This window comes from Tachysurus fulvidraco, chromosome 5, assembly GCF_022655615.1.
Source record: "Tachysurus fulvidraco isolate hzauxx_2018 chromosome 5, HZAU_PFXX_2.0, whole genome shotgun sequence".
Taxonomy (NCBI): domain Eukaryota; kingdom Metazoa; phylum Chordata; class Actinopteri; order Siluriformes; family Bagridae; genus Tachysurus; species Tachysurus fulvidraco.
In genome coordinates, this window is record NC_062522.1 from 4,535,566 (window position 1) to 4,550,869 (window position 15,304).

Here is a 15,304-nt window from a genome sequence, read left to right on the forward strand (position 1 = left end):
AAAAATTTTGGCACCTCTATAGATTCCAAATGACTCATTTCCATACCTTGTTTAAAATGGAGACTTTATTTAATTTAAAATTCAAATACCATCAATATCGTTATTACAGCTCCTCTTGATTATGTCTCTGACTTTACAGCATACCGAACATATTGCCGAGATGATCACCGTCATCATCCTGAGCTTCATCCCACACAGTAAAGCTCCATCCTTGAGTCAAACCTTCATCTTCAAACATTGTGAAATCGTCCTCCAGCCACAGCATGTTTAGGAGCTCGTGTAGCCTGAAAGCCAGGAAATCACTGTTACCATGGGAACCATGCTGGTCATCAGGAAAGTCCTGCTTTCCGTTTTGGTCGTAGATTCTCCGAGTCTCTCGGTTAGACAGCACCTCATAGGCTGAGAAGGAAAGAGAGATGTAGTCATGATGCATAGGTTATAGAGATAGTGTGAACATGTGTGTGTGGATACGCACCTTGTGCAAGCTGTGTGAAGACATGTTGTGCATCTGGGCTGTGGTTCCTGTCCGGATGGAGCTTTCTGGCCAGCTGGTGAAAGGCTTTCTTTATCTCTCCCTCTGAGGCAGAGTGAGAAACTCCTAACACCGAGTAATAATCAGTGAAACACACGGATACACACACGCAGAGCAGCATCAGGACGCTCACACTGACCGCCAGAGCCATCGAATGCCTGTGCAGATGCAGACACACACACAGAGACTTCACAGATACGTTTGTTTACATTACACCTGATAGTCACGTTTAAACACTGTGCTTTTCTTTTCTAAAGACTTTTGATCAAATTTGTAGAATTATACTGTATTTTAGTATATTTTATTCTTTTAGGTTGGTTTTAAAAGGATTTGCAGAAATGTTAATAATGCTTTTAAACATAAGAAGCATTTATCTTTACATAAACAAGTGAGAAATTAAGGATTAAATTTACCTGGAATTAAGTAAACTTTTTAGGTGAATGATTTAAAAATAAATAAATAAACAAACAAATAAATAAGTAAATAAATAAAAAAATGGGGGGGGGGGACCCAGAAAATGTATTTTACTGTGTTACAATTCAGATTAAGAGTCCTGGGATAATTATATACCAGTTTATGTTTCATATTTATCCGGATTTATTTTTAAAAAATTACAATAAATTTACCTGGAATTAAGTCGACCTTTTAGGTGTATGATTTAATAAATAAATAAATAAAAACAGAATTTAAATAATTAAATATTTAAATATTTTCATAATTAAAAACAAACCTTTATTTCACTGTGTTATAATTCAGATTCAGAGTCCTGGGATAATCATATACCGGTTTATGTTTCATATTTATCCGGATTTATTAAAAAAAATGTAAGAATATATTAAATAATTGTTATATACTGTATTTGTAACCGGTGTTTATGTTGAATAAAACGCATCCCAAAACTGTAAAACTTCATCTAAACGGCTAATATATGAAATGTTAAAGTTCTTTAACGATTAAACCGAAGGAAAAGTTTTAAACAAAAAAGGTGAATAAAACCGAAGCGACGCTTCTACCTTTCCACTGCTTTCTGCTTAGTGCTTTGCTGCAGTTCCTCCTCCGGCCACCACGGGGCGCGCGTTGAATTTATCCGCTTCTTCTCCGTGACTGCGTTCAGCTTGCTCGTATTCTGGGGAGTAATCATGGTGTAAACAAACGGCCATGGCTGATGACAGAGAAGGAGCTGATAACAACAACATTAACGACGACATGGGGAACCAGCTGCAGCTCTTACCGGGTGAGTGTTCGTCTGAATGCGCAGGAAACAAGAGACAAGAAGACACTTCCGCCAAAACACCACAGAGACACATATTATATATACACACATTAAACATGGGATTAAACCTGGGATTAAACCTGGGATTGATTTCACATATGGAAAGCTTTAGATTTGACAGATATGAGCTCTAAAACAAAACGACAACAAACCTAAGCAGTCCATTCTAATACAAACACACATGTATTATTATTATTATTATTATTATTATTATTATTATTATTATTATTATACCCTAAACTATTTAAAAACATCAAATGAGCCAATCAGCCTCTGGATTGATTGACTCTCCCTTAGTGAAGCCACGCCCCCCTTTTTCTCCAGACTCTCATTATTGGATCTCTCTTAGAAGATCCCCAAAAGAAAGAGAGAGAGACTTTATTGATCCAATGAGGGAAATCATGTCACAGCAGAGAAAAAAGACCAAAACATCCTCAAAAGCAATTGACGGATGTGGAAGTCGTGGCCTAACGGTTAGAGAGTTTGACTCCTAACCTAAGGGTGTGGGTTCGAGTCTCGGGCCGGCAATACCACGACTGAGGTGCCCTTGAGCAAGACACCGAACCCCCCCAACTGCTCTCCGGGCACCGCCGAATAAATGGCTGCCCACTGCTCTGGGTGTGTGTTCACAGTGTGTGTGTTCACAGTGTGTGTGTGCACTTTGGATGGGTTAAATGCAGAGAACAAATTCTGAGTATGTATCACCATACTTAGCCGTATGTCACGTCGCTTTCACTTTCACTCACAAAGTCAGGAGGAAACCAAAGTTCACCTGCTGTCACAAAGATGTGAACTTGAACATAACCTTGGTTTTGAATTTACGTGATAACAGCATGTTAAAATGAGATGATGTCAAAGCTTATTTCCCTGCCGCTGTTAATGTGTTTAATGTTACAAGGAACTTAAAACTTGTTGTTTGTGTCACCGTACTTATCTGTATGTCACGTCACTTTCACTTTCATAAAGATGATGAGGAAGAAGAAGAAGCAGTAATAATAAAAATTAAACGGGTGTAATTAAACAGGTGTGTGTAAAGGACCAGGGAAAAATGGATGTAACATATGTATGATATAAACAGTGTACACGGATGGTTAAGCTGTTGTACAGTAAAGGAGAAATAAGTCTGGAGTCAGATGTTCGACAAATAAATATACTAGGTGTGACCATCAGGTCAAGGGTGCACAAACTTTTGGCTCAGAATGGCAATGTAGCTGAGGTTGAGGAACTGTAACAGAATTCTAATATATCTAACATTACATTAGGTTTAAAAAGTATCCATGTGTGTTCTGTAGGAAATGAGGAGGAGGAAGAAGAGGAGGAGGAAGACGACATGGAGACAGAGGACCGGGACAGCGAGGGGGCGGAAAAACCAAGCATCATCAACTTCGACCCCAGTCTGCCCACCTCACATGCTGTGAGAGCCGCATCATCATCATCATCATCATCATCATCCTCACTTCACACACCCAGTCTAATTCTAATACTTTAGACTGTTAACTCCACCATGAGGATTTTTTACAGTTAGCTCTTAAAAACAAAGCTCTAACGACTGGAGTGTAGCAGAGAGGAGACGTGGCTTTAGATGCTAAACTTAAAGCCCCAGAATGCACTGCAGCTCCTCCTTATTTCCTGTGTTTTTACTAATATTAGCTCCCTGAACTGTTTTTTCTAAATATCCAGAATTATTGGATACTTTCTCACAGGAAGTGATACATGATACATCATACATGAGTTAGATCCACACCAGAGCTGCAGGTGCAGACTGATGACATCAGAGAGCAGTGTTCAGTTATTCTGATCCTCATTGTTGTGTGTTTGTGTTAGTACCTGGGTTCGGACATGGAGGAGTTCCACGGCCGCACTCTTCACGATGAAGACAGCGTACAGAATCTCCCTGTCCTTCCTCACGCCGCCCTCATCCTCATCCCGGGTCAGATGCTGCCGCTGCAGCTCTTCAGACCACAGGAGGTCAGCATGTTCCGCAACCTGGTCAGTCAGGACCGCACCTTCGCCGTGCTGGCACACAGGTAAGACCTCCGTCTGTCTGTCTGTCTGTCTATCTATCTATCTATCTGTCTGTCTGTCGATCTGTCTGTCTGTCTATATATCTATACATCTATCTATTTTACAACCATCTATCAATCCACCCATCTGATTATCCATCTATCTGTTTATCCATTCATCCATGATTGCATCTATCTATCTATCTATCTATCTATCTATCTATCTATCTATCTATCTATCTATCTATCTATCTATCTTTAAACACACACACACTTCTCTCTCTCTGTTACACTATAACTGAAACTATTCAGCTATTCTACTTTCTGTCGGTCTGTCTGTCTGTCTATCTATCTATCTATCTATCTATCTATCTATCTATCTATCTATCTATCTATCTATCTATCTATCTATCTATCTATTTTACAACCATATATCAAGCCACCCATCTGTTTATCCATCTATGTATCTGTTCATCCATCTCTCTATCTATTATCTATTTAGCTATCCATCCATCTAACTAGCCTAGTGTCCATCTATCTGTCTATCTCTCTATCCATCATATTTTCTTTTTTTTTAATTCTTAGTAAAACTTCAGTGCGTCACCTTTTGTGACTTTTGATAAGTAGCACTCACTCATCTCACACACACACACACATACACTCACAGTTACCATAACAACAGTCTCACTAGTTGTAGGTAATATTAGCTAACTAACTGGCCTACGTTGCTCTCCTGATGAGATTTATCATCAGTAATGCAGATGAAGTGAATATTAGTGTAACTCAGTTGGTGGTTATGAGGCACTTAAATAACTTTTTTTTTCCTTTTTCCTTTCTGTACTGTTCCAAACTCAGTCTAGCTATTAAAGGAGCAATAGTAGTGTTTTTTTTTTCCTGGAGCAAATAACCTGAAAATTCCGTGGATGGTATATTTCCCGTGTGAAATCATGATGTTCTCAGTGCAGCCAGGTCATTCTGTATGTAATGAATCTCTTCTCACTTCTCCGCAGTCCGGATGTGGGTGAAGGGGAGGTGCAGGCCAAGTTCGGGACGACGGCGGAGATCTACGCCTTCCGCGAGGAGCAGGAGTACGGCATCGAGACGGTGAAAATCAAAGCTATCGGACGGCAGCGCTTCAAAGTGCACGACATTCGCACGCAGGCGGACGGGTGAGACTTTAACTGCTTTAACGAGGATGATGATTAAAGCCCACGATCAAATCGCTGGTTATTAAATGGTTTGCTTTTAGGATTCGTCAGGCAAAGGTGCAAATTTTGCCAGAAAGGATTCTACTGGACCCTTTGAGTGCGCTGCAGCTCTCATCATGCTTACACAGACTTGTTCCAGGTGTCAGAGCCACGCCAGCGCAGAGCCAAGCACAATGCTGCCACTCCCACAGACGGGTAATGAACACCGCGTACACGATTAAAGCATAAAGTGCGTAATTAAAGCTGCATTCTAATTTAATATAACGACTCTCTCTTTACGCTTTACTCTCTCTGTCTCTTAGAGGAAGTATCCTGCGAGTATGACCCCATGGCCTTCCTGGGTTTATGCCCTGTATGACTCGGTGGGGTTTTTTTTTGCCAACACACATACACACTCATACATACAAACACAGACAAACACTCTTTTTGTGTCTCTGTGTGCGTGGGTGTGTGTCTTTGTGTGGGTGTGGGTGTGTGTCTCTGTGCACGGGTGTCTGTGTATGCGTGTCTCTGTGTGTGTCTCTGTGTGTGTCTGTGTGTGTGTCTCTCTGTGCGTGGGTGTCACTGTGGGAGTCTGTGTGTGTGTCTCTGTGTGTGTGTGTCTCTGTGCGCGGGTGTCTCTGTGGGTGTCTGGGGGGGTATTAGCTTGTATCAGTCTGATGTCATTGAAATGAAGTGGGGGAAAAATAACGATAATAAGTCAAATATCAACCAACTGACACAAACTCCACCCTCTTCTAATTTAACATTTCCAGAGTGTGTAGAAAGACCAAAAAACACACACATGAACCATGTTTACTGCTGATGAGCTGCTACTGTACAGCAAGACTTACAGCGGGGGAGGGGGAGATACCTCCTAATGAGCATTTAATTAGATGAACACAAGACTCATACAGGATGAGTTATCAAAGTGTGTGTGTGTGTGTGTGTGTGTGTGTGTGTGTGTGTGTGTGTGTGTGTGTGTGTGTGTGTGTGTGTCATACAGGAGACTCTAATGAGCAGAGTTAAGAAGCAGCTCCATGAATGGGACGAGAACCTCAAAGACGAATCGCTGCCTAGTAATGCTATAGGTACACACTTCTGCACAGTGGAGTTTATCTCCTAATATTTATGGACTTGACTTGTGTAACATTAGCTGTGTAACATTAGCTGTGTAACATTAGCTGTGTAACATTAGCTGTGTAATATTAGCTGTGTAACATTAGCTGTGTAGCATTAGCTGTGTAACATTAGCTGTGTATCATTAGCTGTGTAACATTAGCTGTGTATCATTAGCTGTGTAACATTAGCTGTGTATCATTAGCTGTGTAACATTAGCTGTGTATCATTAGCTGTGTAATATTAGCTGTGTAACATTAGCTGTGTAGCATTAGCTGTGTAACATTAGCTGTGTATCATTAGCTGTGTAACATTAGCTGTGTATCATTAGCTGTGTAATATTAGCTGTGTAACATTAGCTGTGTAACTTTAGCTGTGTAACTTTAGCTGTGTAACATTAGCTGTGTAACATTAGCTGTGTAACATTAGCTGTGTAACATTAGCTGTGTAACATTAGCTGTGTAACATTAGCTGTGTAACATTGGCTGTGTAGCATTAGCTGTGTAACATTAGCTGTGTAACATTAGCTGTGTAACATTAGCTGTGTAACATTAGCTGTGTAACATTAGCTGTGTATCATTAGCTGTGTAACATTGGCTGTGTAACATTAGCTGTGTAACATTAGCTGTGTAACATTGGCTGTGTAACATTGGCTGTGTAATATTAACTGTGTAACATTAGCTGTGTAACATTAGCTGTGTAACATTAGCTGTGTAACATTAGCTGTGTAATATTAGCTGTGTAACATTAGCTGTGTAATATTAGCTGTGCAGTGTTTGAACAGAGAAAACTCTATATGTAGAATCATTTCCCAAAAGAAGAAAAAGTCTTTTTAAAAGATCTGGTAACCCGACATACTTCCTACTGCTTGTTATTCTTACAGCATTTGTTTCACATTTGTGGACATTGCGGTTAAATCCCACTTTCATATATATATATATATTGGTGTGTGTGCATGCGCGTGTGTGTGTGTGTGTGTGTTTGTGTGTCCGTGCGCATGTAGATTTCTCCTACAGGGTGGCAGCATGTTTGCCGATAGACGATGATCTCAGACTGCAGCTGCTGAGGATCGGTAGTGCGATACAGAGACTCCGCTGTGAGCTGGACATCATGGACAGGGTGTGTGTGTCCCTCTGTGTGTCCCTCTGTGTGTCCCTCTGTGTGTCCCTTTGTGTGTCCCTCTGTGTGTCCCTCTGTGTGTCCCTCTGTGTGTCCCTCTGTGTGTCCCTCTATGTGTCCCTCTGTGTGTCTGTATTTGCCTAACCAACAGATTTGTCAGAAGTCAGTATTTTGATATGTGTGTGTGTGTGTGTGTGTGTGTGTGTGTGTGTGTGTGTGTGTGTGTGTGTGTGTGTGTGTGTGTGCAGTGCACATCTCTGTGCTGTAAACGGTGCCAGGACACCGAGATCACGACCAAGAACGAGATCTTTAGGTGAGGCGATTCAAATCCTATTTTCTCTTTTCCCAATTTCTGACTCGAAATATGAAAGATGAACAGAAAGAAGAGAAGACGGTCTCTAGACAAGAGGGAGCTTTAAGGGGAACGTACAGATGGAAGTGAGCTCGCTAGCTGATGCACCGTAAAGAGATTGTAGCTTCTTCAGGATCTACTTCTGCTAGCGATATTAATCATTATTATATTAATGATACAGTTTAATGCTCTGTGCTGTGGTGTGTATAATGTGGTGTTATTGGTCGCGTCTCTGCAGTCTGTCTCTGTGCGGTCCGATGGCAGCTTACGTGAATCCTCACGGTTACGTCCATGAAACTCTGACGGTCTACAAGGCCAGCAACCTGAACCTGATCGGTAGACCTTCCACACTGCACAGCTGGTTCCCGGGGTGAGAATGTCGCAGTTACAACTCATTTAGTCCTCATTTTCAACTCCAACATAAACACCAACTCACATTGCTCCTCCCTATTTTATTAACATTGCTTAATATATGAAACAAATAAAAAAAAAAGCAAGAAATAAAATAACATCACTTGAGAGTTGTGGCTCAGCCAATCGAATTTGAGCATTTTAATATCTGTCTATATTGTATCTCATCATCTGCATTGTTTTCTTGTATAGTTTGTATAGTATTGTGTTATTTATATCTGTACTTTTGAGAGTCACAAACGGCTGGAACCAAATTCCTTGTGTGTGTCAACATCAACACACTTGGCCAATAAATCTGTTAAATTCTGATTCTGATAATGACACACTATTCTGATTGTTTGTGTGTGTGTGTGTGTGTGTGTTGCAGGTACGCCTGGACCATTGCGCAGTGCCGGACCTGTAGCTCTCACATGGGCTGGAAGTTCTCCGCTGTGAAAAAAGATCTGAGTCCTCAGCGATTCTGGGGTCTGACTCGCTCTGCGCTCTTACCCACGATCCCTCACAGCGAGAAGGGTGTGGAAGGCTCGCGTCTGCTCTGCCTGTAACCTCAGCGATACATATGCGCTCACAGAAATCCATCACATCAACCGACCTCCATCGTACACGAATCTCAGAGCGTCTGACGGCAGAGAGTCAGGATGGAGATAAAACATAATTGGATGAAGTGAAAGAGGAAAAGTTGGAGATAAAGAGAGAGAAAGAATTGACTTGGGCACTATTAGGCACTGAAAGTGTTAAATTTATTACAATCAAACATCACACAGCAGCAATTTCCCCACATTAATAATCACCTTCTGGCTTTGTTTCTGTTTAACGCTGATATAAATAAGGGTTCCTGTAAAAGGACGGCCTTTGTGTGATGATCCCTTACTGGCCAAAGCAAGAGGGTGCTCTGTGTGTGTACAGTGTGGTACTGTGTGCCACTCCGACTAGATAGGAATGGACATAAAAAAAAAAGATTATATTGTTGACGAATCGTATGAGAGAAACGACATTTGAGTATCTGCTGTATTTTTGTATTTTTCGCCTCTCCTTTTTGTCTCCTGTCTCATTTGACAGTGACAATGTTTTTTGGATGTGTAAGTTGTGTTAAACACTGAACAGATTTAGTTAAGATGTGTGTTTAGAGAAAGATCTGTGTGTAGATTGAGGACTTTGGGATATCAAGGATTTAAGATACTCATTAAAGCACACACAAACACACACACACACACACACACACACACACACACACACACACAAACTTCACACTCACTTCACACCCAGTACAGCTTGTGCATATCTCATCATAGTTCATTAGTCTCATGTGGCACTACATACGCTAATAAAATCTGGAATGTGTATGTGTTAGGAGTATTTAATCATAATAATAATAATAATAATAATAATAATAATGTTATTAGATATGTTTTACTTGATGGTCTCGCAGCTCCAGGGTCTATGATTCGGTCCAGAGCTCGGGTTTCCTCCAATTTGTGTGTGTGTGTGTGTGATGTGTGTGTGAGAGAGAGAGAGATGGAGAGTGTGTGTGTGGTGTGTGTGTGTGTGTGTGTTGCATAGATCCAGATCTCCGTGGACCCTGCACAGCAGAGCCAAATGTCCAGGGGGTGAATTAGTCAAGTCAAGTCAAGAAGTCAAGAAGCTTTTTATTGTCATTTCAACCATATATAGCTGTTGCAGTACACAGTGAAATGAGACAACGTTTCTCCAGGATCAAGGTGCTACATAAAACAAAGACAGGGCTAAGGACATGTAAGTAGTCTTAGCCACATAAAGTGCAACCTGGTGCAAACAGTGCAGGACAAGACAAGCAAGACAGTGCAGGACAAAAAACAGTGCAGACATTAAGTTACAAGACAATACAAAAAGTACAAAAAATGCAATACACAAAAGACAATAAACAGAAACAGCGCCGACCGACCGGTGTAAATACTGAATGGTCAAACAATATTTTGTGCAGTAAAAGAATGAACAGCAGCAGGTTCTTAGCAGCAGGTCCTTTGGATTATATATAATTATATATATAATTAGGGCCTGATTCTGTTATGTGGCTTTGTGTGAGTCATTTAGTTTCTAATGGGTTACAGTTAAAGGGGTATAGAAGGTGTTATAGAAGGTGTTCCACCCCCTGGACCCAGAATCGTGTGCTTATAATAAACTAATGAATGATTAAACAATGTAAAATGTGTTTTAAAAAAATAGCATGTGCAGTATGTACATGAACATCCATCTATTTCCCATGTCATTAATCCTACACAGGTTTGTAGGGAACCTGGATTCTGTTCTGGGGGACTTGGGGCACAAGGCAGGTGCCACCCTGGATGGGGTGCCATCGTAACACCGGGCACAATCTCTCTCTCACACACACAGAGTTTAGAGATGTCATTTAACACTGCTTGACAAACCTGTGAGGGAACTGAATCTCCAACCCCAGAGGTGTGAGACAAATGTTCTCCTGTTTTTACACTGAATTCTAAAAAACACCTTAAATACTGCAGCATTACAGTTTCTCTTCTGGAGCTCAGTAACCCGAACTTTTCCCAGCACCCCAGTGCCTCCATAAACACTTACACACTTTGTTAAACCTGAACTGGAAGAACTTTGTGAAGAGATTTAAAAAACAGAAAGTATCATACAGGCTAATCATCTGAGATGTGTGTCTGAGATGCGCCACTAGGGGGCGATGATGCGGCTTTCCTCTTCCTCGGCTGCGTTTTCGAGTGGATGACGTAATCAAAACAAACTCCGTACAGTCACGTAGAAGGCGTGGGTCCAGAGACGACACGGTTTCTTCGCGTTCTGTTGTGTTTGAGGTTGTTTGGTTTTGTCCGACAGTTTGGACACTCAGCAGCTCGGTTGTGTGCGCCATGCCTCAGCCTCCAGAGGACGGGGACAGGCAGCAGCAGCAGCAGCAGCTTCCTCTGGTCCGCTCTCTGATCAGTCGGGTTCCGATCCATGTGCTGTTCTGTAACCGCAGCCCACGAACCGTACACCTGCTCTGGATCAACTTCCAGGGACAGCCGGTGTCTTACGGCCTGCTGAAGCCCCAGACTGGGAGGAGGATGAACACTTATGTCGGTCTGTTCCTTCATCATCATCATCATCATCTTCTTCTTCAAACTATCAAACAATCTACATCTAAAGTTTAAAGTTGCACCAGTTGGTTTTCTAGAACATCATCCAGACCAATAGATTAAACCGTCTCTAGATAGTGGCAGAGAAAACTAGCTTGGAAAACTGACTGCTACATGAATATGCATGCGTATGTATGCATATTCATATGTGCGTATATTATATATGCAAATTAGAAAAGGATATATTTGCCATATATGAATCTAAATCAGGTTTATTGACATTTACATTTCTGGCATTAAGCAGACACACTTATCCAGAGTGACTTACATTTTATTTCAATTTATACAACTGAGCATTAAGGACCTTGCTCAGGGGCCCAGCAGTGGCAGCTTGATGGAGCTGGGATTTGATCTCATGACCTTCTGGTCAGTAGTCCGACACCTTGCCCACTAGGCTGACACACACAAGGAACTTGCTTCTAGCTGTTTGTGACTCTCAAAAGTACAGACATAAATAACACTATACTATACAATACAGACGATGTAAGGCAATATAGACAGCATGAGTTTTAAATGTGAATACAGAATATAGGACTGATCGGTTATGTACGTAAAGTGCATGGTGGTGTAAGTAACAATATCGTCCAATATTATGCTTTTTTTTCTCCATAATCATATTCTCAGTGATGTGTTGAACCTCTCAGAGTATAACATCATCATCATCATCACAACAGCAAGTCTTTACAGACTAATAAACAAACCCGATCCGAATAAGGCTTTGGAGGCCAAATGTTGAAGCTACTAAAATGAGCATAAAGAGTTAAAAATTAAGAATGTAAGAGGAAAGAGTAATGTATGATGGTGAAAGATGACAAAAACTGTTTATTTCTGACAGGACATCCTTGGATGTTTCGTGATGCTCAGACTGATGACCCAATGTTGGTGAATAATAAGGAGCTGTATTTGCCCAGTGCTCGAGACAACAACCAAGTCCCAGTGGTCATCACGCTACCCGGTAACTATCATCACGCTCAGAGTGCATGGGGTCTGGGTGGTTTGGCTAAACGGGATGTGTAATAATTCTTCTTCTCGTATTAAGCTCACGGTTTTGTATACGACGTGTGTGTGTGTGTGTGTGTTAGTGTATTCCCTGAGGGAACGTTGCCTGCAGGTGGTGAGGAAGCTAGTGTGCATCGAAGACTTTTCCAGATTAGAAATCGCTCGGACTCTTCAGGAAGATCTCTCTCAGAAGCCGAACATTCAGTCCGACCTGCGGCGCATCAGCAAAAGAGTTGAACAGAGACTGTTGCAGAACAGAGAGGCACAAAACACCTGAACTCATCACATCTCCTCTCTCTTTATTAGCTCTCTTCTTCATTAAAATTCTTATTTTTATTATTACACATAAAAAAGAATTTGTAGAACGGATGAAACAACCTACTGGAAAGCTGTTTGTTTAGCTGCGTAGGAGGCAAATGACCTTAGACGTTGCTTTCGCTGAAGGAACCTTTTCTTAGAAACGCAGGAGTTTATTCCATTAAAAGTCCAAGCCAGAAATGTCGAGGCAAAAAGTATTTATGTTTAAGTCTTTAAGGGGCAATAGTCGATTTTTTTTTGCCTCCAGTCAGGCAGTTTTGAAGACATTCTACAGGCTAATAAGATGCTTTAGCATTCAAGATTTTATGTGTGTGGAAATACATATGTATATTTTAGCATATATTTAAAGCTCAAGGAGGAAAAACAATCTTGCATTATACACAGATCTTGCATTATACACAGACCAGTGACAGAAAAACCAAAAATATAAGTCTATGCTGGAAGATGATATGAACATTAAACAAAATGGCATTGCTACATCGCAGGGTTTATCTTATACAATCTACTGTATAGCTTTGTATAACATTTATAAATGTTTCTGAATACTGATGTATAATATTTTGGTACAAAACTGGATCATGTCTTTTTAATGGTCTTTATTTCTTTATGTTTTGTACTAGTCTCTAGGATAACATAAATAAGTAAATAAATAATCAGAGGTTGGCTGTTTGTATTATTTCATTTTCATTTGTCTTGTTTTTTTCCATGTGGAAAGACATTTTTAAAAAGTTGACTCAGATTCTGAATCAGAATATCGCGAATCAACACATTCGATTCCACGATCATTATTCACGTAACTGACAATAATCGTCTTTACTTTTTTTAATTAGATAACTAGATGAAATGGTGCAATCAGGGTGCAGCAGTCTCATATCCACTTGGTGTGTGCCTGAATCAATTCTCGGTCGATTCGATTCAAATGAGTCGACTCTACATGTACAGTGAATCAAATCAGAGAATTGACTTGACAGGATATAAAGAATAGCTGCTGTATTGTTATATTTGTTTGTGTTTACAGGAGTGTGATTTTTTTTTAATCGTAAATCAACTTGTTGAAGGGTTGCCAGGTTTCAGAAATGTAGGAAAATATAATATCCTAAAATATAAATAAGACACTAGACATTTTTTTCAGTGGCATGCATTTCTTTATGCAACATGTGGATAATAAAGGTTTACAGAACCTGCTCATATCTGATGCATGCGAAACATTTTTATACATATTAATTTGTCGTAAAGAGAGAAACTCTGCACACTAACAAGATGACTGTTGTTGTTGTTGTTGTTGTTGTTGTTGTAATGGGTATCAGAACCCACCTGAAGGTGGTGGATCACCACCCAGGACATCCAGTAACATCCTCTGCAGCACAGGACCGTAATCCTCATATTGTGTGTCACTGAGAGACACGGCCAGCTGGAACGGTGCGCTCACCTACAGAGACATTTCCCCAAAATATAAATAAGCTTACTTTATTAATTATTATAGTTTAATCACTCAGCTGATCTCTTCGTCTTATTGAAGTGTGTCACTTTGTAGACGGTCCCTAACCCGCAGCACATTCTCACGCTCCCTTTATCTCAGTGTTGTGGATGTGAGTGTGTATTGTGTTGCCTGAAATGAAGCTACATTGAAAACAAATAAAATGTTAGATTTAGATGTTTAAACTTCCTGTATTTTATTATTGTGTTTTGTTTCTTGCCTGAATGTTTCCATACCATGGTTTTATCCTCAGAATGAAGAGTAGGCTCGAGTTCAGCTGCAGTCCTCCGGCCCACTCGAGGGGGCTTTCTGTCTCCACGAGACTAAAACACACAAATATACTGAATCACTGCTCATCAGCTCTGAATAGAAGTGCTGAGATAAACAGAGAAAGAAGTCTGCAGGTGCTCACACACACACACACACACTGCACACATACACACACACACTGCACACATACACACACACTACACACACACAGATGCACGCACACACACACAAACACACACACACACTGCACACACACTTACTCTTTCCCTCACACACACACACTGCACACACACTCACTCACACACACATGCACACATACACTACACACACTCATTCACACTCACAGTCACAAACACTCACACACACTCACTCACTCATTCACACAAACGCAAACACACACACACACACACACACACACATACACACCACACACTCACCTGTGGTTTCTGGGCTGGACTGAGGAAGCTGGAGCCACACATTGCAGTTTCAGCCCAGAAAGAAACAGCACAGAGGAGCAAGATCACGTAACCGATACGTCTGTGACCCAGCATGATGAGCATCTCTCTCTCTCTCTCTCTCTCTCTCTCTCTCTCTCTCTCTCTCTCTCTCTCTCTCTCTCTCTCTCTCAGGATCTGGAGTAAAACTGGACAGAAAATCAGCAGCATTTAATCAAATTATCCAAATTTGTGTGAAAACATGAGGGAAACAAAACACAATTCAAAACAACCCATGAGCTCATCATACACTTCACTGTTCCAATATTTGTGCAAAGTGAAGTTAATCTAATCTAATCTAATCTAATCTAATCTAATCTAATCATGCTTTTCCATATACACAAGCTCTAAACCCTTTGCCTTTCGGAGTTATTCTCCCAAATCAATCCACATCTTTAATCCAATTCTTTCAAATCTTTCCACATTTTGTGTTCAGTTTTTTTAATACTTTAAAAAACATGAGCATTAATAGTAAAAAAAAGTTCTTTTTTTTCCACAGGAAAAAGACGATCATCAAGATTTCCATCCATAAGGGAAAAAGGTCAAGGCTGTAACTGGGTCATCACAAATGCAGCATGCTGATTTCTCTCTGTACTTCAGTGAAAGTATATAACAA

At 40.6% G+C, this 15,304-nt stretch overlaps 4 protein-coding genes across 5 annotated transcripts; 2 read left to right on the forward strand and 2 right to left on the reverse strand.

Annotated features, from left to right (window-relative positions):
- Positions 1–47: 47 nt before the first annotated feature.
- On the reverse strand, positions 48–1,886 carry zgc:152986 (uncharacterized protein LOC101884054 homolog). 2 transcript variants are annotated; one of them, XM_027143385.2, is made up of 4 exons: positions 1,764–1,886; positions 1,546–1,658; positions 476–690; positions 48–399 (listed from the first exon to the last, which is right to left on the reverse strand). In XM_027143385.2, exons 1-4 carry the CDS (start codon positions 1,854–1,856, stop codon positions 134–136), a joined length of 687 nt encoding a protein of 228 aa, XP_026999186.2. In that variant the 5' UTR covers positions 1,857–1,886; the 3' UTR covers positions 48–133. The 2 variants fall into 2 exon arrangements, with proteins under 2 accessions (XP_026999186.2, XP_026999185.2); XM_027143384.2 differs by lacking the exon at positions 1,764–1,886 and having other exon boundaries at positions 1,546–1,688.
- On the forward strand, positions 1,629–9,339 carry crbn (cereblon). Its single transcript, XM_027143369.2, has 11 exons — positions 1,629–1,766; positions 3,098–3,219; positions 3,630–3,832; positions 4,819–4,977; positions 5,058–5,211; positions 5,319–5,378; positions 6,002–6,086; positions 7,118–7,233; positions 7,482–7,546; positions 7,824–7,955; positions 8,364–9,339. Exons 1-11 carry the CDS (start codon positions 1,691–1,693, stop codon positions 8,539–8,541), a joined length of 1,350 nt encoding a protein of 449 aa, XP_026999170.1. The 5' UTR covers positions 1,629–1,690; the 3' UTR covers positions 8,542–9,339.
- A 1,371-nt stretch (positions 9,340–10,710) lies between these two features.
- vhl (von Hippel-Lindau tumor suppressor) lies at positions 10,711–13,110 on the forward strand. The gene is made up of 3 exons (XM_027143387.2): positions 10,711–11,074; positions 11,966–12,085; positions 12,213–13,110. Exons 1-3 carry the CDS (start codon positions 10,864–10,866, stop codon positions 12,404–12,406), a joined length of 525 nt encoding a protein of 174 aa, XP_026999188.2. The 5' UTR covers positions 10,711–10,863; the 3' UTR covers positions 12,407–13,110.
- A 443-nt stretch (positions 13,111–13,553) lies between these two features.
- ghrl (ghrelin/obestatin prepropeptide) lies at positions 13,554–14,833 on the reverse strand. Its single transcript, XM_027143389.2, has 3 exons — positions 14,632–14,833; positions 14,161–14,247; positions 13,554–13,876 (listed from the first exon to the last, which is right to left on the reverse strand). Exons 1-3 carry the CDS (start codon positions 14,752–14,754, stop codon positions 13,751–13,753), a joined length of 336 nt encoding a protein of 111 aa, XP_026999190.1. The 5' UTR covers positions 14,755–14,833; the 3' UTR covers positions 13,554–13,750.
- Positions 14,834–15,304: the final 471 nt, after the last annotated feature.